This window comes from Aquarana catesbeiana, linkage group LG02, assembly GCF_042186555.1.
Source record: "Aquarana catesbeiana isolate 2022-GZ linkage group LG02, ASM4218655v1, whole genome shotgun sequence".
Lineage (NCBI taxonomy): Eukaryota > Metazoa > Chordata > Amphibia > Anura > Ranidae > Aquarana > Aquarana catesbeiana.
Genome location: NC_133325.1, coordinates 56,792,714 through 56,814,698, shown reverse-complemented (window position 1 = coordinate 56,814,698; position 21,985 = coordinate 56,792,714). Strand labels below are relative to the sequence as shown.

Below are 21,985 nucleotides of genomic sequence, written 5' to 3'. Positions count from 1 at the left end.
CACTCAGCCCCCCCCCCCCCAGAGCTTAGTCACGATCCCCATGACTAAGCTCCAGGGGGCGAAGTGAAATGCATTGTGGGGGTGGCTTGGTCGGAGTCCAGGCTAAGGTTGCCACTCCATTCATCGCAGAAGGACATCATAGATGGGCAACTTCCAGGGGTCACCCTTCCTTCCTTGAACTCTTGCAGTAGCCAGGACGGGCTCCATCCCCTGTCAGCACTCCAGTAGCAGCTGCGGATGAACTGTCTACATACCCCCTCCCTATCCAGCCTGAGCGGCACACACACACACACACACTTTTCCTCTAGGTCATTGTTTTTAGGGGTGGGCAGTTGAATGTTTGGTGCTCTTACCTGGCACTGAAGACGACACAGGCTGGTGTTTCTAAAGAAGAAGGCCAGCACACTCCTCACCTTCTTGCTATGAGGGTACTAGCTTGATTGTTTAGTGTACTGAATGGTTGTTTCTGGGAAATGGAGGGGGGGGGTATTTATTGTGGTGCTGTTCTACATTTGTGTGCTTGTTTTTTAAAGGAAAATGTGTTACTGAGGAGCTGGATTCAACTCGTCAGTGGAATAAGGTTTGAGGAGGTCATACAAATTCATATGAGGTTCTGGCAATAGCAGTTTTCAAGCATAAAACGGGGTGCTCCTTAAACCAAGTAGGGGTGGGGGACCAGACATTTTGTGTGTGTTGTTTTTTTTTTTTTTTCTTCTTTTTTTTCTAGTACCAATCTGCCATTGGTTTTCTAGATCGGGCTAAAAATCTATCTGGCAGGGGCCACACAACCCTTTCCTCCCATTTCTAATACATTAATATCCAATGTGTATAAAAAATACATAGTAAGGTAAAACTCTACTTTTGCCTATAGCATGCAAACAATAGGCTCTATGGTATGGTCGGTGGTAGAACAATGGGTAGAAATTGGGGTTGAGTGCCATGATAAAAAAAAAGAATAGTTTGCCCTTGCTGCCTTTTTTTTTGTTTTGTTTTTTTTTCATTTTTTTTAACTAAATGCAATGACTGAATATTTTGTTTTCTATATAATTTTTTTTTTTTTTTTTCAGATAAAAAATGAATAGCTTGATAGTCAATCGTATCCTGTCAACGGGAAATAAAGCTGCCCCTTGCGCACTAAGGGTAGGGTCATGGCTCTCTCTGGTCAGGAACCCTCAGAGAGTGAACTGGAATCTGGTCAGAGTGTGTCACGCTGGATCCGGCAACGCGCTTCCCAACAAGACACAGCATATTAAAAAGAGGGGATATGACATCACCAGAAACCCCCACCTCAATAAGGTAATCATTTATTGCATGGAAATGTTTTATGAAGGTTTGTGTTTCATAACAGACCCACAAAGGATTCTGGGAATGCTAGGCCTATCTTTGGACACCAGTAGCTACACAATTTAGGCAATAGTATGTGGGCACCCGTCCAAATTATTAAGCTCAAGTGTTACATACATACAAAGGCAAATGTGCACTTTAAACCTTATGGTAACAGTTTGAAGGCCCTTTTTCTGTTCCAATATGACCGCTCCCCTTTGCACAAAGTCAGCTCCAAGACATGGATTAAAGCGGAGTTCCACTCAGAATTGGAACTTCTGCTCGTTGTACTCCTCCCCCCCACCGGTGCCACATTTGGTACCTTTCGAGGGGAGGGAGGACAGGATACCTAGCTTTCACAGGTATCCTGTTCCCACTTCCAGGAGCCTCAGCTGCGGGTATTGACGTCACTGCCCGGGCTCCCTCCTCCTCCCTCCTCCCTAATCCTTCCCGGCCGCCGGGCCAGTAGGAGAGAGGAGCCTTGCGTATGCACATTAGGGTTCCCGGCGTGAAGCCGTAAGGTTTCACTGCCGGGTTCCCTTACTCGCAATGGAGGCGGCATGCACCCGACTCCATTTGCTGCGGTGCCGACAACGCTGGACTCCAGGACAGGTAAGTGTCCGATTATTAAAAGTCAGCAGTTGCAGTATGTGCAGCTGCTGGCTTTTAATTTTTGCAGCGGTGGGCGGACCTCCGCTTTAATGAGTTGTGTGGAGGAACTCAAGAGCCCTGACCTCAACCCTACTGAATACCTTTGGGATCATTCAGGACATCAACTGTGAGCCAGGTCTTCTCATCCAAGATCATTACCTGACCTCTCAAAGGTTTTCCTGGCTGAATGGGCAGAAATTCCAGTAGACACTCCAAAATCCTGTGGAAAACCTTCCAAGAAGAGTGGTGGCTATTATAGCTGCAAAAGAGGGTTACCTCCATATTAATGCCCATGGTTTTGGTATAGGATGTCCAACAAGCTCATATATGTGTGAGATGGATAGGTGTCCAGAAACTTTTGGTCATATAATACAATTTTTGATGGTCAAATACCAATGTTGCTCTGTATATTCATTGTTTATTGATTGAGGCAACAATGACTGTAGTTGAAGGTACTTAATATTATTATTATTAGAGGGGACTTTTTTTAACTTACCGTATATACTCAAGTATAAGTCGAGTTTTTCAGCACATTTTTTCGTGTTGAAAGTGCCCCCCTCGACTTATACTCAAGTCAAGCACTTTTCTGCAGCAAAAAATTTCATTTTCCGAACAGACTTTGGGGCCCTGTATCTCAGGGCCACTTTGTGCTAGGAACCCCAAATTTGGTGTGCAAACCCAGTGGAACTGGTACCACAAAATATCCAAAGCTGGGGTTCCTAGGACCAAGTAGCCCTGAGATACGGGGCCCCAAACCCGGTTCAGAAAATGTCATTCTCTGCTGCAGAAAAGAGCTTGACATTTTCTGAACCGATTTTTGGGGCCCTGTATCTCGGGGACACTTGGTGCCAGAAACCCCAGCTTTGGATATTTTATGGTGCTAGTTCCACTGGGTTTGCAAACCAAATTTGGGGTTCCTAACACTAAATGGTCCCAAGATACGGGGCCCCAAATTTGGTCAGCTGTGTCCATCTGCAACAATGTCATTTTGGGACCCTTTGGGTTCAGAGACCCCAAATTTTGGCTGCAGCTAGGGGGCATCTAGGAACCCTTAACTACCGAGTTTGAAGTTCGGGGGACCTATGGCTGCAAATGGGCACAGTGAGGCATGCAAATGGGCATTGTTGACCCTCTTTTCCACTTACAGTAGCTGTGCCTTTCTCACCCTCGTCTCTCTGGTGGCTGGCTTACTCATGAAAGCGCTCCGAGCGGCTCATTGAGCCACTGGAACGCTTTCATAAGGGCGGTAAACGTCTGTCCCATAAACACCGCCTCGCCGGTGTCTCTCGGGCTTACCGTTTTCAGCGGTTCGCCGGAGAAACGATCCGACGGTGCTGCCGGCTGGTCCCAAAGGCGATCCAAGAATAGATCGTCTTTGAATGCCTCTATGGCCTTGGAGGACTGGAGCGACGTTCCAGGGTGGAGGTCAACTATATAATATTTATTAATTTTTTTTTTTTTTTTTTTTAAAAGCAAAAGATCAACTTCTCTTTTTTTTTTTCAATCTTTTGCTTAAAGGTAAAGGAGAGATTTGGGGTCTTTTTGACCCCGGATCTCTCTATAAAGAGCTGTTATCCTTGTTTCTATTATAAGGGATGTTTACATTTCTTGTAATAGGAATGAAAGTAATAGAAAAAAGATCAAAGGTACAGTGTAAAAATAAAAAGTAAAATAAATCGGGGGGAAAAAAGGAAAATTAAATCGCCTTCTTCCCTCTGTGCTCACGCGCAGAAGAGAACGCATATGTAAGTCGCGCACATATATGTAAACGGTATTCGCACCACACGTGGGGTATCGTTGCAAACATTAGCGCTAGAGCAATACCTCTAGCTCTAGACCTCCTCTGTATCTCTAAACGGGAAACCTGTAAAAAAAATTTAAAGCATCGCCTATGGAGATTTTTAAGCACTGTAGTTTGTTGCTATTCCACGAGCATGCGCAATTTTAAAGCGTAACATGTTAGGCATCTATTTACTCGGTGTAACATCATCTTTCACATTTTAAAAAAAATTAGGTTTTTTTAATTCATTAAAGTTTATTTTTTCCAAGACAAATTGCGTTTGCAAAATCACTATGCAAATACCATGTGACATAAAAAAGTTTTGAACAGGGGAATTGGCGCTGTCCGGCTATATGTGCATAAATGGTGATTCATACAAGTGCAAAAAGAATTGAAAATGCGTGTAAAAAATATTAATAATATTGTGCGTGTAACAAATGTGTTGCAAGGGCTGAGGTATATCAAGTGCAAACAATACACCTGACAGGTGTGATGTAATAAAGTGCAACGTGCTCCTAAAATGTATGTGAATATGCCATTATCTCAATATATACCAAATATCTATATGTGTATAGGGGAATGTGCCCACAAATTGAAAAAGGGGCAGAAAAACAAGGAATCCAATATACAAACAATTATGGCAATCAAAACAGTATTTAGCAATACAAGCAAACAGTTTTAGCAATAAAAATAAAAGTAGAAATCCCCAACATATGTGCATAAAAAGTCCAAAATTGGAAAAAAATATGTGAAAAGAAAACAAAAACTTATGAAAAGTAAGTGTCCAAAATCAAAGTCCTAAAAGTGTGTCCTTCTGGTGAAGAAAAACGTGGTCTCAGCATTAACTGATATTGTCCCCGTCCTTCACTGCACCCCCACTCGTGCTTACACTCATTGGAAGAATCACGATTTATGCACATATAGCCGGACAGCGCCAATTCCCCTGTTCAAAACTTTTTTACATTTTGGATTTCACCTAGGTGATTTTCATTTATAGGGGGGCAGCAGTCTTTCCTTGTTTCTATATTCCTAAGCGCGGAATTACCGTCATATATTTATTACCATGTGACATAAAAAAGGATCGCCATTCTATTCCCTAGGATCTTTGCTTAAAAACAAAAAAAAATGAATTATGTTTTAGTATTATTATTTTTATTTTTTTATTTTTTTTTTTAGTATTTTTTGTAGCAAAAACAAACAGTGCAAGAAAAAGCCTGGTCTTCAAGTGGTTAAAGCGGACCTTTCATGCCGCGTACACACGAGCGGACTTTTCGACCGGACTGGTCCGACGGACCGAGTCCGGTGGACAATTCCACTGTGTGTGGGCTTCATCGGACCTGCAGCTGACTTTTTCGGTCGAAAATCTGACGGACTTTAGATTTGGAACATGTTTCAAATCTTTATGTCGGAACTCCGCCGGATCCAGATCCTATCTAAAAGTCAGCTCGTCTGTATGCTAGTCCGACGGACAAAAACCGACGCTAGGGCAGCTATTGGCTACTGGCTATCAACTTCCTTATTTTAGTCCGGTGTACGTCATCACGTACGAATCCATCAGACTTTGGTGTGATCGTGTGTAGGCAAGTCCGTTTGTTCGGAAAGTCCGTCGGAAGTCCGCCAAAAGTCCGTTGGATAGACCGTCGGACCAGTCCGGTCGAAAAGTCCGCTTGTGTGTACGCGGCATTACTCAGGAAAACAACTTGTTTGCATCTAGTTCAATCCTCCCTCTCCAACATTGGAGAAAATAAATAAATGTTTTTTTTCCGCCTAGGCGAAAATGATGTTGTGCTCCCTTTAGCGTAGTGTGGTACTTGGCGTGCAGCAGGAATACAGTGCGCAGATTGAATGTCACACATCTGCAGATCAAAATCGGTGCTTTTGCCAGTGATCTGTGCATACGTGGGTTTTTTTGTGCATGCATGAAGATGCCGAAAAAAGTGCAGGCCCTGAATCTTTGCGCCTCTGTGCATATGCAGAAAACACCCTGCACGTGTGCCTCTGCTGGCCAGGCAGAGCCTTCGACTCATCTGTGCACATGCTGCGGGGGATGAGTGGGACCAACTGTGAGGGGGGACTGAAGTTCCCCTTTAATATGCAGAAGCAGTTCTACAGACCTTCAGATAAGAGAAAATAAATGTGGTCACATGTTCTTTGAACTATAAAGAGTCCTTTGATGCCTCTCTACAATTCTCTGCTGAGTTAAAACCCAACTCTGCCTTTGTAATAAATGAGAGAAAATAAGTAGCCCGTGATGTTTAAAAAAAGGCTCTGCTATTCTCTAGCTTTTTCTCATTCTCATTTGGCACACCAACCTGCATCCCAGTGCTGCATCCTCCAACCCATTTCCAGTGAGCTCAGGCATCCTGGGCATACCCCCTAAGTGTCCATCATCATGGTGCTCTGGGTTCACAGGAGGTGGGCTCAGGGTACTACTGTTTAGAAGGGAGCTCACAAATCATTATGTAAGCACTAAACTGGCCAGGAGTAAAGGCCACCTACTTGTACTACCGAAATATATAAGATGGACCTTGTGTTGTCATCTGACCAGGTAGAGAGCTTTTGTTCTACTGATATTGATTGGAACGTTCTGCAGAGTGAAACAAGAGGCTAAAAGTAAAAGTAAGCACCATTTTGATTACTGCATATGCATACCTCCCAACATTTTGAGATGGGAAACGAGGGACACCTACTAGCAAATGTATGTAGGCATAGGACACGCCTCCTGCCACACCCCCTTTAAGGAAAATTAACCCAAAAAATCAAGGTTAATCAAATCCACAAGGGCTTTTTTTTTTTTTACCACTACTACTACTATTCCTTTCAAATGCAGCAATTTAGAATTTGGATGAAAAGTTTAGCACTGGGAAACACTTTTAGAAAAAAAAAGTGCATTTTATATACAACTATATAAATCAGACCAAAATGAGGGACAAATGAGGAGAAAAGAGGGACAGAGGGACATTGCTCCAAATCAGGGACAGTCCCTCGAAATCAGGGACAGTTGGGAGCTATGCATATGCTGCCTGACTCCATTAGAGTTTTTAATTTTGGCTTTAAGGTTATCTATAAAGGGATTTTTCATTCTTATGATTTTTCTAAATTTGAGGCTTGGTATTGCCCCCCCCCCAGTTCTGCTGCCCAAGGCATTGGACCCCTTTGATATCTACCCATATCACTGGTGAAAGTATTGCTGAAATCTATATTTATTAGTCTGATCTATATAAATCATCCTGTGCACATGACCCTACCCCATACTTACAATAAAATACAGGTAAAAGCGGGTATTTTAAATGCTGATTAAATGTAGCACTGTTATGAGGGGGGGGGGGGGGTCATATGAAGTTGCCCTCTCCACACAGGCTATGGCGCTAACCTGCAGGTAACCAAATGAGCCAGAGCCTTCACTAAAGGAAGAGTGGACTAAGAATACCGTATTTATCGGCGTATAACACGCACCTCAAATTTAGGAGGGAATTTTAAGGAAAAAAAAACTTACATTTAAATGCCCATCAATGCAGCCTTATCAGTGTACATCTGTAGCCTTGTCCATCATTGCAGCCTTGCCCAGTGCCTCTGCAGCCTTGCCCAGTGCCTTTGCAGCCTTGCCAGTCTCTTTGCAGCATTGCCCAGCCGCTGATTATTTAAAATTGGCGCCGATCTGTGCTGACTGTGAGTGGAGAGGAGCGAGCGGCGGCGAGATACACAAGGTCAAGTATACTTGGCTAGACTCGGCTCCTCTTTCAGTCCCGCCCATCACCACTGATTGCGAGAGGAGAGGAACGAGCGGCGCCGACAAACACATAGCCGAGTGTACTCGGCTAGATTTGGCTTTTCTCGTAGTCCCGCCGCTGACTGTGAGTAGAGCTGAAAATAGCTGAGTACACTCGGCTATGTGTATATCGCTGGCGCTCGCTCCGCTTCACTCACAATCAGCGGAGATCTGCTCTTTGTTATATTGTAGCCATTTGCTAAAATCATTTAAGTTCATTTTTTTTCCTCATTAATGTACACACAGCACCCCATATTGACAGAAAAACACAGAATTGTTGACATTTTTGCAGATTTATTAAAAAAGAAAAACTGAAATATCACATGGTCCTAAGTATTCAGACCCTTTGCTCAGTATTTAGTAGAAGCACCCTTTTGATCTAATACAGCCATAAGTCTTTTTGGGAAAGATGCAACAAGTTTTTCACACCTGGATTTGGGGATCCTCTGCCATTCCTCCTTGCAGATCCTCTCCAGTTCTGTCAGGTTGGATGGTAAACGTTGGTGGACAGCCATTTTTAGGTCTCTCCAGAGATGCTCAATTGGGTTTAAGTCAGGGCTCTGGCTGGGCCAAGAACAGTCACGGAGTTGTTGTGAAGCCACTCCTTCGTTATTTTAGCTGTGTGCTTAGGGTCATTGTCTTGTTGGAAGGTAAACCGTCGGCCCAGTCTGAGCTCCTGAGCACTCTGGAGAAGGTTTTCGTCCAGGATATCCCTGTACTTGGCCACATTCATCTTTCCCTCAATTGCAACCAGTTGTCCTGTCCCTGCAGCTGAAAAACACCCCCACACCTGCCACCACCATGCTTCACTGTTGGGACTGTATTGGACAGGTGATGAGCAGTGCCTAGTTTTCTCCACACATACCGCTTAGAATTAAGGCCAAAAAGTTCTATCTTGGTCTCATCAGACCAGAGAATCTTATTTCTCACCATCTTGCAGTCCTTCAGGTGTTTTTTTTTTTTTTTAGCAAACTCCATGCAGGCTTTCATGTGTCTTGCACTGAGGAGAGGCTTCCGTCGGGCCACTCTGCCATAAAGCCCCGACTGGTGGAGGGCTGCAGTGATGGTTGACTTTCTACAACTTTCTCCCATCTCTCGATTGCATCTCTGGAGCTCAGCCACAGTGATCTTTGGGTTCTTCTTTACCTCTGTCACCAAGACTCTTCTCCCCCGATAGCTCAGTATGGCCGGACGGCCAGCTCTTGGAAGGGTTCTGGTCATCCCAAACATCTTCCATTTAAGGATTATGGAGGCCACTGTGCTCTTAGGAACCTTAAGTGCAGCAGAAATTTTTTTGTAACCTTGGCCAGATCTGTGCTTTGCCACAATTCTGTCTCTGAGCTCTTCAGGCAGTTCCTTTGACCTCATGATTCTCATTTGCTCTGAAATGCACTGTGAGCTGTAAGGTCTTATATAGACAGGTGTGTGGCTTTCCTAATCAAGTCCAATCAGTATAATCAAACACAGCTGGACTCAAATGAAGGTGTAGAACCATCTCAAGGATGATCAGAAGAAATTGACAGCACCTGAGTTAAATATATGAGTGTCACAGCAAAGGGTCTGAATACTTAGGACCATGTGATATTTCAGTTTTTCTTTTTTAATAAATCTGCAAAAATGTCAACAATTCTGTGTTTTTCTGTCAATATGGGGTGCTGTGTGTACATTAATGAGGAAAAAAATGAACTTAAATGATTTTAGCAAATGGCTGCAATATAACAAGGAATGAAAAATTTAGGGGGTCATATATACTAAAGGCCTTTAATGCCAATACCTCCAATTAGGCACTGTGGCAAGTTCAGTTGTCGGGGCCCCTGATGAGTTGACTTGCAAGGTGTACCACAGTCCTGCTTGAGGACAAATGCTGATGCATCTGTGGATCGGTGGTTTCCTGGGGGGGCGCTTGTACAGATGAACACACCGATGGGGAAGAAGTCTGGAACACACCACCTGCAAGGCAAATCAGGCCTATCTAGCCTCTAGTCTCTTGGTCCCTAACCTGACTATAGGCTATCAATGCTACCGGACTTCTGCCTATCCAAATGGCCGTCGGAAGCCCAGCCTGTCGCTACCCTGAGCTGTTTACCATTACGTAGGCTAATACTAACTAGGAACCCCCCAGACCAAAAAGGGACACTGTTTCTTTAAATAATGAAGTGGCAGATATACACTTCAACACAAACCAGTCACTTGATAGGTTATAATAAAATGAGCTTTGCTCTCGTACACTTGAGAATACCCCAAGTATATTGCAGTATGCAAATAGAAAGTTTCAGTGAATCAGAGAAGCATCTGGCAGCCATCTCTGATTCCCACACAGGAGTGACAGTAATATAACAAACAGTGAGCTGCAAAGTGCAGTAACACTTGCCTATTGTCCCTTTTCAGCCTGGCAGGATGGATGGATGGATGGATTGGATACAGCACAAAATCAGCCTGCAGCACTTCCTGACTTGCAGAGCATGTGGCTAGCCACTCTCTCCCTTCACTTCCTGTAAGACATCCACATATATAGTCTTGAGGGGTCTCCTGACCCTTAAGCAGGGGCAGGAAACAACCTCTTAACAGGAATAATCTATTTGTAATACGAACTCTATGTTAGGTACCAGGCATGAATGTAAACAACCTCACAGACATACCTCCCAACTTTTTGAGATGGGAATGAGGGGCACCTACTAGCAGAAGTATGTAGGCATAGGATACGCCCCCTTCCACGCCCCCTTAAAGGAGAATTAACCCCAAAAATAGATTAGTTAAACCCACAAGGGTTTTTTAACCGCTACTATTCCTTTTATATTGGCTTTGACGTTTACAAATGCTGCCATTTAGAAATCAGATGAAAGGTTTAGCACTGGGAAACACTTTTTAAAAGATAAAAAGTGCATTTTATATACAACTATATAGATCAGACCAAAATGAGGGCCAAATGAGGAGGAAAGAGGCCTAGCTCCCAACTGTCCCTGATTTGGAGGGACTGTCCCTGATGTGGAGCAATGTCCCTCTGTCCCTCATTCCCCCTCATTTGTCCCTCATTTTGGTCTGATCTATATAGTTGTGTATATATAATGCACTATTTATCTATCATGCACTAAACCTTTCATCTGATTTCTAAATTGCTGCATTTGTAAATTCCAAAAGCCAATATAAAGGAATAGTAGTGGTAAAAAAAAGCACTTGTGGGTTTAACCAATCTTGTTTTTTTTTTTTTTGTACAATTCTCCTTTTAAGAGGGAGTGGCCAGGGGTGTGTCCTATGCCTGCATACTTTTGCTGATAGGTGTCCCTCATTCCCATCTCAAAAAGTTGGGAGGTATAAAGAGAGACAGAGGGACATTGCTCCAAATCGGAGACAGTTGGAAGCTATGTCACAGACAGTGTACAAAAGAACACTTCCCTACACTCACTTACATTGTTTTGGAATGTTTTCTTAGTCACTAGCAATTTACATTCAAACTTGCTCAGAAAATTGACTCGTCAGTTCCCTAGTACAGCCCTTCCCCCTCCTTGCATGTCATAGCTCTCTCCATTTCTGGGATTGTCTAATTACTGCCTGTACTGACCCAGCTCCTCTGCCCCTCTCCTCCCCTCATAACCTCATATGTAGCTGCCAGGGAAAGAGTGATACTAGAATGTCCGTTGAATGACAGCTCTGATTTTTGCTTCAGTTGCTTACCGATCTGTAATAATAAAATAAATACAAGTTGGCAGAACCTAGCAGCAATCTCAGGGCTTTCAGATGTTCAAACAAGGGGGACTTTTAGAGGTAAATAACATGTATAAAATAAGTGTCCAATCTTTTGAGAACATTATGTTGAAATGAATGCTTTGGTCTGTTTAAAGATCAGGAAGACCTTTTTAGCTGACGGCAACATGTACTTTTCCAGTAGGTCACATCCTGGTTGTTCCTCTTTATCTCCAGATATGATTATTGCAGCACTTTTGATAAGATGGTCTCACTCTGCGCTGTACTAAGCAGAAATTAATGATGAGCTTGCTATCATAATTCTTCTGAATCATGCATAGATGACCTGTGACCTCCCTGCTGATACTAAAAGTCCCAGCATAAACTGCTTGCTAAAAATCTACAAACTTTTTTTTTTTTTTTCCTTTCTTGTCCTTGTACATACCTATATTATATAATCATATACTGCTTGTTTAACTTAAAATGAGAAGATATTTAAAATGAAGAATGTAGTGATGAGCGATTTTTTTTTTTTTTTTTTTTTTTTTTTTTTTTTTTTTTTATTTGTATTCAATAATACAAAGGTTTACTTCTTTCCAAGATCTAGGGTCACCTGTACATGTGCATTTTCCATAAGAATATTTTCCATCACAAAACCAACTTTCAAGTGATTGCACAAATGAAAGCTACCTGCTGTTCATTTTGAAGTCTCCTTTATTAAATGCGTCAGCTTACATGATATTGGTTTATGCAGCAGAGATGCATTTAAAGTGGACCTGAAATTGAATAGTAAAGACTTGCTATAGACACAACTTGTCGGTAATTTTAATCAATTAATCAATGGGAGCAGGGGCGTCACTAGGGGGTGGCTTTTGGGGCTATAGCCCCGAGTCTCTGCAGGGGTCCCCAAAGGGGAGGGGAGGCTCTCTGAGGACCCTTATGTAAGTGGGGGCTCTCTGGGGACCCTGATTTTAAGGCAGAGGCTCTCTAAGGACCCAGATTTAAGGGGGAGGCTCTCTGGGGACCCTGATGTAAATGGGGGGCCCTCTGGGTACCCTGATGAAAGGGAGAGGCTCTCTGAGGACTCTGATGTAAGGAGGAGGCTCTCTGGGGACCCTGATGTAAGGGGGGCTCTCTGGGGACCCTGATGTAAATGGGGGGGCCCTCTGGGTACCCTGATGAAAGGGGGAGGCTCTCTGAGGACTCTGATGTAAGGAGGAGGCTCTCTGGGGACCCTGATGTAAGGGGGGCTCTCTGGGGACCCTGATTTAAATGGGGGGTCCCTCTGGGTACCCTGATGAAAGGGGGAGGCTCTCTGATTACTCTGATGTAAGGAGGAGGCTCTCTGGGGACCCTGATGTAAGGGGGGCTCTCTGGGGACCCTGATGTAAGGGGGGACTCTCTGGGGACCCTGATGTAAGTGGGGGGCTCTCTGGGGATATATATACACACAAACGTATATTACTGTATATACATGTGTATGCCTGCCCAAGCGTATGACTTTCTTTACTACGCTGCTATGGGCTCTAGCCCCAGATCTTTTGTAGACCTAGCAATGCCCCTGAATGGGAGTATAATTTATTTATTTTTTTTTGTTATTGCATAAAAAGCTAGCCATTAAAAAAATGCACCTTATAAAATATAGGCCTATATTTTGCATCCTCCACATTTATCTTTGGGAGCCAACCTCTAAGTTGTTTTAGTATTCCATACTCCTAATGTACATTTATGATAATCGCTGTCATCAAATAGACCAGGGCTTGACAAATTTGCTTTGAATCTAGGAGCCAGCTAAAAAAGTTAGGAGGCATTTTTTTTTTTTTAAACTATTGAAGCTTACAGGTAGAACATGTAACATGTTACTGAAGGTGAACTTATCCTTTAACTCTTTCGTTGCCAGAGGCGTTTTTTGCACATGTTTAAAAAATAATTTTAGACCTGAAGATTACATAAAACCCCCAAACATTATATCTTTTCTGAAAGAAGACACCCTAGAGAATAAAATAGTGGTAGATCTTACCGCAAAAGTCTAAAAAGCAAATTTCAGTTATAAAAAAAAAAAAAAAAAAAAACACATTAAAAGTTAATTTTAGGGGGCACGAAAATGCAATAAGTGACCCAATATTTTTGGTAAAATATAAAAGCTGAGGTTGCTCTGAGTAAATAGATTCTCAACATGTCAGTGCCCTATATTATCCCTAGCCGACAATTTAAAAGCCCCCTATTAGTCATCAGTTTAGCGTTACGACGGAGGTCTGGTGCTAGAATTATTGCTCTCATTCCAGCATGCATGGCGATATGTAACCTGTGTATCGCAATTGTCGTTTTCAGGCGTAGGCACCCCAACGCGTGCGTTTTACTTTTGTTACGTGCGTAAATGTTGGACTGGGGGAGGGGGGGAAGATTTTATGTGCTTGGGTGTAACTTTAATTTATTACAATAAAAAAAAAAAATATATATATATATATATATATATATATATATATATATATATATATATATATATATATATATTATATAATTATTTTTTTTTTTTATTCCTTTTTTTTCCCATTACATAGTGATGTGGGATATTTTTTTGGTGACAGGTTCCCTTTAATGAGACATGCAGAGTCTAAAAGATCTTGCATGTCTCCCCTTTGCTCCACTGAATGTAATGCAATGCACATCACAGTGCATTACATTCTTTCTCGCCCTTGATGGCCGGGGAAACTGTCAATGCGTACTCGGAAATGACGTCACACACTCTCCTCCCGGTGGCACCAGCTATGCCAGTCCTGGGCCTGCAGATGGGCAAAAGGAGACCAGCATACATAGCAGGGGCGGGGGGATTTAGCATTCTGTCGGCAGCCCAGGCCCCAGGTCCAAACTTCTGGTGTTGTAATGGTGACCTGGCGCCTGGGGTTTGTTGAGCCCTGAAATAGACTCTTTGGATCTGAAAATATGCTTAATCCTATATGGCAGGGGTCTCCAATTTTTTTAATACATGGGTCACATCGTATATTTTACAAATATTTATCACCCCAAAAAAATCAGCTTTATAAATGAACAAATCACCTTTTTTTTTTTTTTTTTTTTTTTCTTTTAATATTTTGTTTCTTTTTAACCTGCATGATATGAGTTAGAGCAACATTGAAAAACTTCCGTAAAACAAAGCAAACGCTTCCAAATAATCATGAACCCATCAGAGTCCACATCAATGTGTTGTCGTCACACCCCCCCCCCTCCTTACATCTTGGTTCCCATCAGAGTCTCCATTGAGTTCATCATATTCCCCTCTTACATCAGTGGTACCATACATAAAAAAGTCCTGCAGGAGGCTAGATTTGGAGAGCTCTACTATATGGGCACAGACGTGTGGTAAAGGTGGCAGAAGTTTGATGCATTTTGCGACTGGCTTCTAAAGAACCAGAAAACTAAATAAAAATAGTGTGCATATGTGTCGTGGACAAGGGACCAGAGGGAGGAAAGTTAAACGAATGGCTTGGATCTAGACTAGATCTAGAGTCTGTCATTTCATCCACTTTCACACCTTTTTTATGCCGGTGTTCTGACGAGAAGTGTCCCCCCATCGGATAGTGTCCGCCCCGTACTGAGCAGGGGCAGTGCTTGCGCAGTACGGAGGACAAGGAGACGCCGAAAGTCTCCAAAGTCGATCAGCTGACCATAAGCTGTACACAGCACCTGGGCACTTAATAGTCAACGCTTTTAACAGGGCCCCTCGCGGGCTCGCTTCGCTCGCCACGCTTCAGGCACGGCCTCGCTGCGCTCGGCATATTTTTATTCTGACTCTATGTCCACTTGGATAGTGGGGCATGAACCTGGACTCAGGGCAGAATAAGTGCGCAGGCGCCGTGTAGAGCTGATGATCAGCTGTTCAACTTTGGAGACTTTCGGCGTCTTGTTTGTCCTCTGTACTGCGACTCCGCAGTACAGGGCGGACACTATCCGATGGGGGACAGTATTCGACAAGACACCGGCACTATCCTGTCATTTACATTTCTTGTTACAGGGAACAGAAAGGCAGAGGTGCTTATCTCATTCTGACAAGGAGTCCTTCTACAATCCGCTCATTCCCCACTGAAATTTCCACTAAAGCATACCTCCCAACATTTTAAAATGGGAATGAGGGACACCTACTTGAAAATGTATGTAGGCATAGGACACGCCCCCTGCCACACCCCCTTAAAGGAAAATTAACAAAAATAAGGTTAATTAAATCCACAAGGGCTTTTTTTTACCACTACTATTCCCTTATATTGGCTTTTAAAGTTTACAAATGCAGCAACTTAGAAATTGGATGAAAGGTTTAGCGCGGGGAAACACTTTTTGAAAGATAAAAAGTGCATTTTAATATACAACTATATGGATCAGACCAAAATGAGGGGAAAATGAGGAGGAAAGAGGGACAGAGGGACATTGCTCCAAATCAGGGACAGTCCCTCGAAATCGGGGACAGTTGGGAGCTATGACTAAAGTATTGCACACAGCCAATTCCACTCTGTAGATGTCTTCCCCCAGTCACGTCTAAGAAAAAGAGCCTTCACCCAACATCTATAAAAGTTTAAGCTATACCTTGAAAAAAATTCCCCTTTGTCTTTCATTCATGTTGAAAGATAGTAGTGCACATCCTGTGCCTTGCCACTCCTGTGAATTCATTCATGTAGCTGTGTGAGCTGTATATCTGCAGTGTGAGATCTCTGACTGCTAGTCTCAGGAAATTTGGAGTGTGATTTAGTGATGTCACTACTGTACTGCGCGTTGTTCTCCTTGCTGGAGGTTCTGACATGAGGAAGCAAAGGCCTGCCTCTACAAAGATGGCCACCTCCATACAGAGACACAATGCAGAACAGGGTATGGCAAGTCAGTAGTGGGGGAAGATCGGCTACAGGTGGACCACAGGCCAATACTGTTTCTATTCCTTGGCCATCTACCCGCATTTTTTTTAAACTAAGCTTCCAGAATTCAGTTCCTCTCTTTTTTTTCAGTTTCGTACGCTGGCATTTATCAATGCTACCACTTTTTTTTCTGTTTCTAGTCTGCTAGTCCCAGAAGCTCTTTCATAATGCATTTAATGCTGTGTTTTTGTTTTTTTGTTTTTTTTAATGTCACATTATGATTAAAGAGAATTTGTAAAAAGCTCCATGGGAATTCTGTAATACAGTTTAACAGTCCTAAAGTACTACCAACAGGTCAGATTGAGAAGTTTTCACAGATGAACTAGCTGTGACAATTACTAGGGCGGTCATGTTGTTAAATCATGTGCGTGAGTTGAAGGAATCCCTGAGGACCAGACTTTTTGCGGGTGCTTAAAGGCGTGGGAAAGCACTAGTCTAATGGAAGCATCTATTCCTTGACACTTGGTCGGTTAGTTTTAGGGCTCGTTCACACATAGTGCAGTGACTGGTGTTTTTCCACACTGGTTGAACATCAGTCACCACATTTTTTTTCATATGTGCCCTGTTCGCTTCGAAACGCACTCTGGAGGCGCAGTGCAGTTTTCTAAAAGTCCAATAGCATGTTACAGGTAAATAAAAAGTTCTTGAAAGAGAACCTTGCAACAATCATAAAGTACTTGATTTTTTTTCTGACCTGCAATACTTTAAGTTGGGGACAGGGTCTATCTTATTTATTACTGTAGATTAGTTTCTTGGCTTATAGTAAAATAGTCTTGAGGGTTTATTTTAGGACAGTCATAAACCTATTGTGCTGGTTGTAAAAACTGTGCTGTTCCTGTAGGAAATGTGTTTGATGTCTACACATGGGTGTGTATGGCAGTGTTTTATTGGGTATGTGGTAGTACTATGGAATAAATAAACCTCTCGGATTAGGTCAGTGGTGCTGTAATGAGCAGTTCATTCAGTTGGTGTTGTCAGTGGAAGAGGTGCTATGAGTGCAGACTGTGCAGCTCACAGATTTAGGGGGCCCAATGTACATGAAATGTAGGTCAGGCAACTACTGTGACCCCTTTCCCTGTCACAGCAACCTGGGCAGTGCTCACGTCTAAGGCCCCGTTCACACCTGAGCGTATTGGAATCGCGGGAATCTGGCTGCGATTCAAGATTCCAATCCAAACTTTTATTCATTTTTTGCCATGATTGTCTGGCAACAAAATGCTCAAAAATCGCGATAAAATATACAACATCAAACGCGCTTGGCTCAATGCCAGAATTTGATACATGAGCTTCTTTGATGCATTTTTGGAGCGGAGGAAAGCCAATTCAAAATGAATGGTGCTGCTCCAAAATTGAACAACAAAAACGTGCAAAAGAAGCGATGTGGCAGCGTCAATCAGGTGTGAATTGGGATCTAAGAAAAGTGAGACACAAAAATCATTCTTCACCATTCAACAACCATTCTCTGGTTTATAATAACTAGGATATGCTGGGTAGCAAAACCTCCTTGACCTGACTTGACTGGAGAAGAGTTCCATCCTCTATATCTTTCTGAAATAAAAAAGGGGGACACCTTTTTTACACCCATGGCACCCCCTCCAGTTACCCCAAAATCTACCCTTGCAGTGGGGTGTTCCACCCCACTACAAAGGATTAATTGCTTGTTCAATCCAGGGGTGCAGGAATAAGAGGTATCACCTACCTTCTTCTTTTCTCCAGCTAAAGTAGTGCAACCAGTCCAACAAAGCCTCCTTTCTAAGGTGCTCCCAATTGCGGCCACACTAATGCCTCCTCAATGTACAATGTGATACCCTTTCATTGTACGTGACAACCCACAGGCAAGAGCACTGGAGTGAGAGGAGTTCAGTGCTGGAGCCTTCCAGCGACATCGATTTACCATTTCATTTTTGGATATGTTTCAAAACGCCAGCAATTTTAAATATTTTTCAAAACTCCTACGGCACACCTGTAAATCTCTCGGGGCACACAGTTTGAGAATCACTGATTTAAAACTCTGGTTTAATTTTTATCTTCAAGTATGTATTCTTTACTTGAAAGTACCTTCTTTGCTTTCAGCTTCCTTTGGGGAAAAAAAAAAAAAAGTCTAGTGATCCGACTTCCTGTAATCCAATCCCTGTTAGAAGATGGCTAAGCTTGTTCTCTATTGTCCCATTGTATATAGTAACATAACCACCCTCTTTTTTGCTCACTTCCGAGATGGACTATGGGATTTGTATGGCCAACATTTATGGACACCTGACCCTCACTTTTTTTGAGCTTGTTGGAGATCCCATTCCAAAACCATGGGCATCATCATGAAGTTGGTTCTCCTTTTACTGTTAAGACAGTCTCCACCCCTCTTGGAAGATTATTCACAAGATTTTGGAGGATGTCTGCGGGAATTTGAGTCCATTCAGCCGAAACATAATTTGTAAGGGCCAAGTACTGATGTTGGGGGTGAAGACCTGGTTTATAATTACCATTTCAATTCATCCCAAAGCTGTTCAGTAGGGTTGAGGTCAGGGATCTGTGCAGGAAACTAGTTCTTCTACAGCAAGATGTCTTTATGGCGCTGGTTTTGTATTGAATCACAGAGTGCTGTACATATACTGCTGAGCCATATACTGTAGTGAATATATCTGGAATTCAGTGATCACATGTGCTCGCAAAATTTGGTCCTGCACTGAATGTACATTGCAGCCTATTTGTTTCAGAGTCACCTACCCAGCAATCTACAGTGCCAAGACACCTTGTATCTCTACACTATTGTCTATTGGTCCATGACTAAGAAATTTTAACCAGCTGAGATGCCTGAAAATAATAGCTGCATGGCTGTTGTGCTGATTCACTGGTTCAACAATTTGAAAGTCTGAATACCGGTTCTGGGTGAATTAAATTATTAAAGCAAGATGGCTGGCAAAACATTCAGATAATTAGCATTTGTGGAAGGAAAAGTCAGCAGGGCAGCCTTCATTTTTCTGCTACGATAGGTTTCCTGAAGGGCTCTTTCACACGGATGCATTCCCATTGACGTACAAAGTGGTGTCTTTTGGTGCTCTTTTGAAAAACTGCACCAAAGATGCAGCATGCATGTGAGCAGGGTGCGGCATGTGGTGTCAGGGAGCAGAGATCACTCCAAGGCCGAGATGAAAGACAACAATGTATTTAGAAAGTCCTAACAATGTACAACTAGGCCCGGTGGGTAGGCACAGCCAACTGAAGCCAGTTATGAAACTGTAGCAGAGGAATATATCCTGAGAGGATGCCGAAAGCTTCTGCAGTGGGCTGCCGCCTAGCCGGTCCACACCCAAATAGGAGGCTTCCTAAGTTGAGATAGTGTAGCCCCTGCACTTTCCCTACTCCACTGGAACCTCTCCCTGCCACTATGCGCTGTCCCTGCCAGACGGGGAACCTGTCCCTACACTCCCACAAAGTGTGCCAAACCTGTCTTAAATAGACACAGCCCTTAGCCCAAGATGGCCACCATGATCCCGTGGGGTGCCAGCCTCCAATTGGACAGCAGTTCCCCTGGTGACCACAGGAAGTCAGAGGAGCCAAGTTCCCCACGACTTCCTGCTGCTTAAGTTGAGTGCCACCTACAGTGGGCATGTACAGACTGCACCTGCCTACGTGCAGGACCATTTAAACCATTACATAGGATTTAATGGAATCGTTTTCATGCACTTTTCTCACCCTGAAAAGACTGGCAAACGCGCAACCGTATGAAAGGGGGCTTAGGATCCACTCAGACTGTCCTGATATGTGGCGATGTGCGATTTTTGTATGTTAAACCCAAGAACAAAAATGTATTCTATTGTAGCTTGCTGATTCTTAGATATGGTGGCTGCATTCCTTTTTTTCTTTTCCCAGTCTCCTCCTTAATTCCTGTGCTGGGGGACAACACTTTCCTTACTGTATCTTTAGCGGGGCAACTTTGTCACCCTAGGACAGGAAGTATCTCTTTTCTTCATTACATGGGGGGGTTAGTTCTGTATTATTAATAATAATATATTATTTTTACTTATTTAGCACCGTCAATTTATGCAGCGCTTTACAAGTATATTTTACATTCACATCATTTCCTGGCCATCAAGGAGCTTACAATCTAAGGGCCCAAACTCACATTCATACATATTGGGGCCAATTTAGAAAGGAGCGAATTGACCTACCAGCATTGCTTTGGTGTGGGGGAGGAAACCGGAGTACCCGGAGAAAACCCACGCAGGCACAGTGAGAACATGCAAACTCCAGGCAGGTGGTGGGATTTGAACCAATGACCCTGCTAGGCAAAAATGCTAACCACTTTAATACTGTAAAAATAAAAAAAAATCCTATGAGCCTCCACTAACTCTAAATCCAGTAATATCTCTTTTCACTTATGAATCAGCTGCAAGCCTTACACATGTCTCATACAGCATGCAGGGGTAATCAAATCTAGTATATATATGCTGCGCTATCAGAAGTATGAACCTGAATACTAAAATATAATGCTATAAAATATTTTAAAGTGATAATAGTGCAATACATGTAAATAATAATGTTATAAAATAATAATAAATAACCATGAATGACTGTATGTTTACAACACAAAAGTCCATAGGATCAAAGAAAGCAATTGATCCAAACTCAAGATAAGGTAAAGTGAAAGTGCTTCAATTTGCTGTGCAAAGATCAAAATGATGGGAATCTCTAAGTGCTCCATAAAAATCATGCGATTCGGAATTGAACTTTGCACAGCATTTTCCGAATCGCATTTTTACTTTTCACTTTAAAATATTTTATAGCATTATATTTTAGTATTCAGGTTCATACTTCTGATAGCGCAGATTTGATTACCACTTTAAGGCCTCATGTACATGAGACGCTGTTAAACGCGCGTTCAGAGGCAGTTGGACACTTTTTTTCAACTGCCCCTGAACCCATTCAATGTTATCCTATGTGTCCATGTACACAATCTCGTTTTTTGGCGTTTTTAGGCAGTTGTGTTTTAACCTTGTTTTTCCAGAAGCAAAAAAATGGGTTCAGACGCAAAAGTTTTCCACGTTGCAGACACTAAACGCCGGTACCCCAAATATTGGTGTGCAAACACAGTGGAACTGGCACTACAACATATCCAAATTTGGGGTTCCTAGCACCAAGTGGCCCCAAGATACGGGGCCCCAAAGTTGGGTCACAAAATGTCAAGCACTTTTCTGCAGCAGAGAATGACATTTTGTGACCCGATTTTGGGGCCCGGTATCTCGCGGCCACTTGGTGCCAGGAACCCCAATTTTGGATATGTTGTAGTGTTAGCACACCAAATTTGGGGTTCCTAACACCAAGTGGCCCTGAGATACGGGGCCCCAAATTTGGGTCACAAAATGTCATTCTCTGCTCTGTAGACGCAAACGCGGTAAAACGCGGCATGCAAATGCGGCAAAACGGGCGTTTCTAAACGCTGGTTTCAGCTTTTAAAAACACGTGTTCAGCCGAGTTTGCATTGGCGTCTCGTGTGCATGAAGCCTTATAAATGAAAAATGAAATGAATGAATGAAAATACATTAGGTTATCAGCTTACAAACTTTCTGGCAGGGTCAACAGGTGTTTTTTTCAATAATTGAACAGTTAAAACATTGTTTTGTTATATTAAATAGACAAAAAGTGAGCACACAGTTTATTTGTTTGGGTATACTGTACATACAATATAGCATGCATTTTTCACAACACATAGATGGTTCACATGTATGTTGGGTTATGCTAAAATACATTGATGTGGCGGTGCACTGACTTGGAGGTGTCGTGAATAGAATCGCGGGAACAACACTTAGCTGAACACAAGAGTCTTAATGGCCCTTAAAGTTCCCTGCACGTTTTCTAGTTATAATCTATCGCTGTGTATAACCTCCA

At 42.8% G+C, this 21,985-nt stretch overlaps 1 protein-coding gene across 2 annotated transcripts in view; it reads left to right on the top strand.

The window, feature by feature from the left end:
- Positions 1 to 21,985, top strand: part of ME3 (malic enzyme 3) — a 254,281-nt gene that overhangs the window by 19,061 nt on the left and 213,235 nt on the right. For both annotated transcript variants that reach the window (XM_073612948.1, XM_073612949.1), the window contains exon 2: positions 1,068 to 1,296. In XM_073612948.1, the coding sequence (XP_073469049.1) occupies positions 1,075 to 1,296 (222 nt within the window). In that variant the 5' untranslated portion in view covers positions 1,068 to 1,074. The remainder of the gene's footprint in view (positions 1 to 1,067; positions 1,297 to 21,985) is intronic.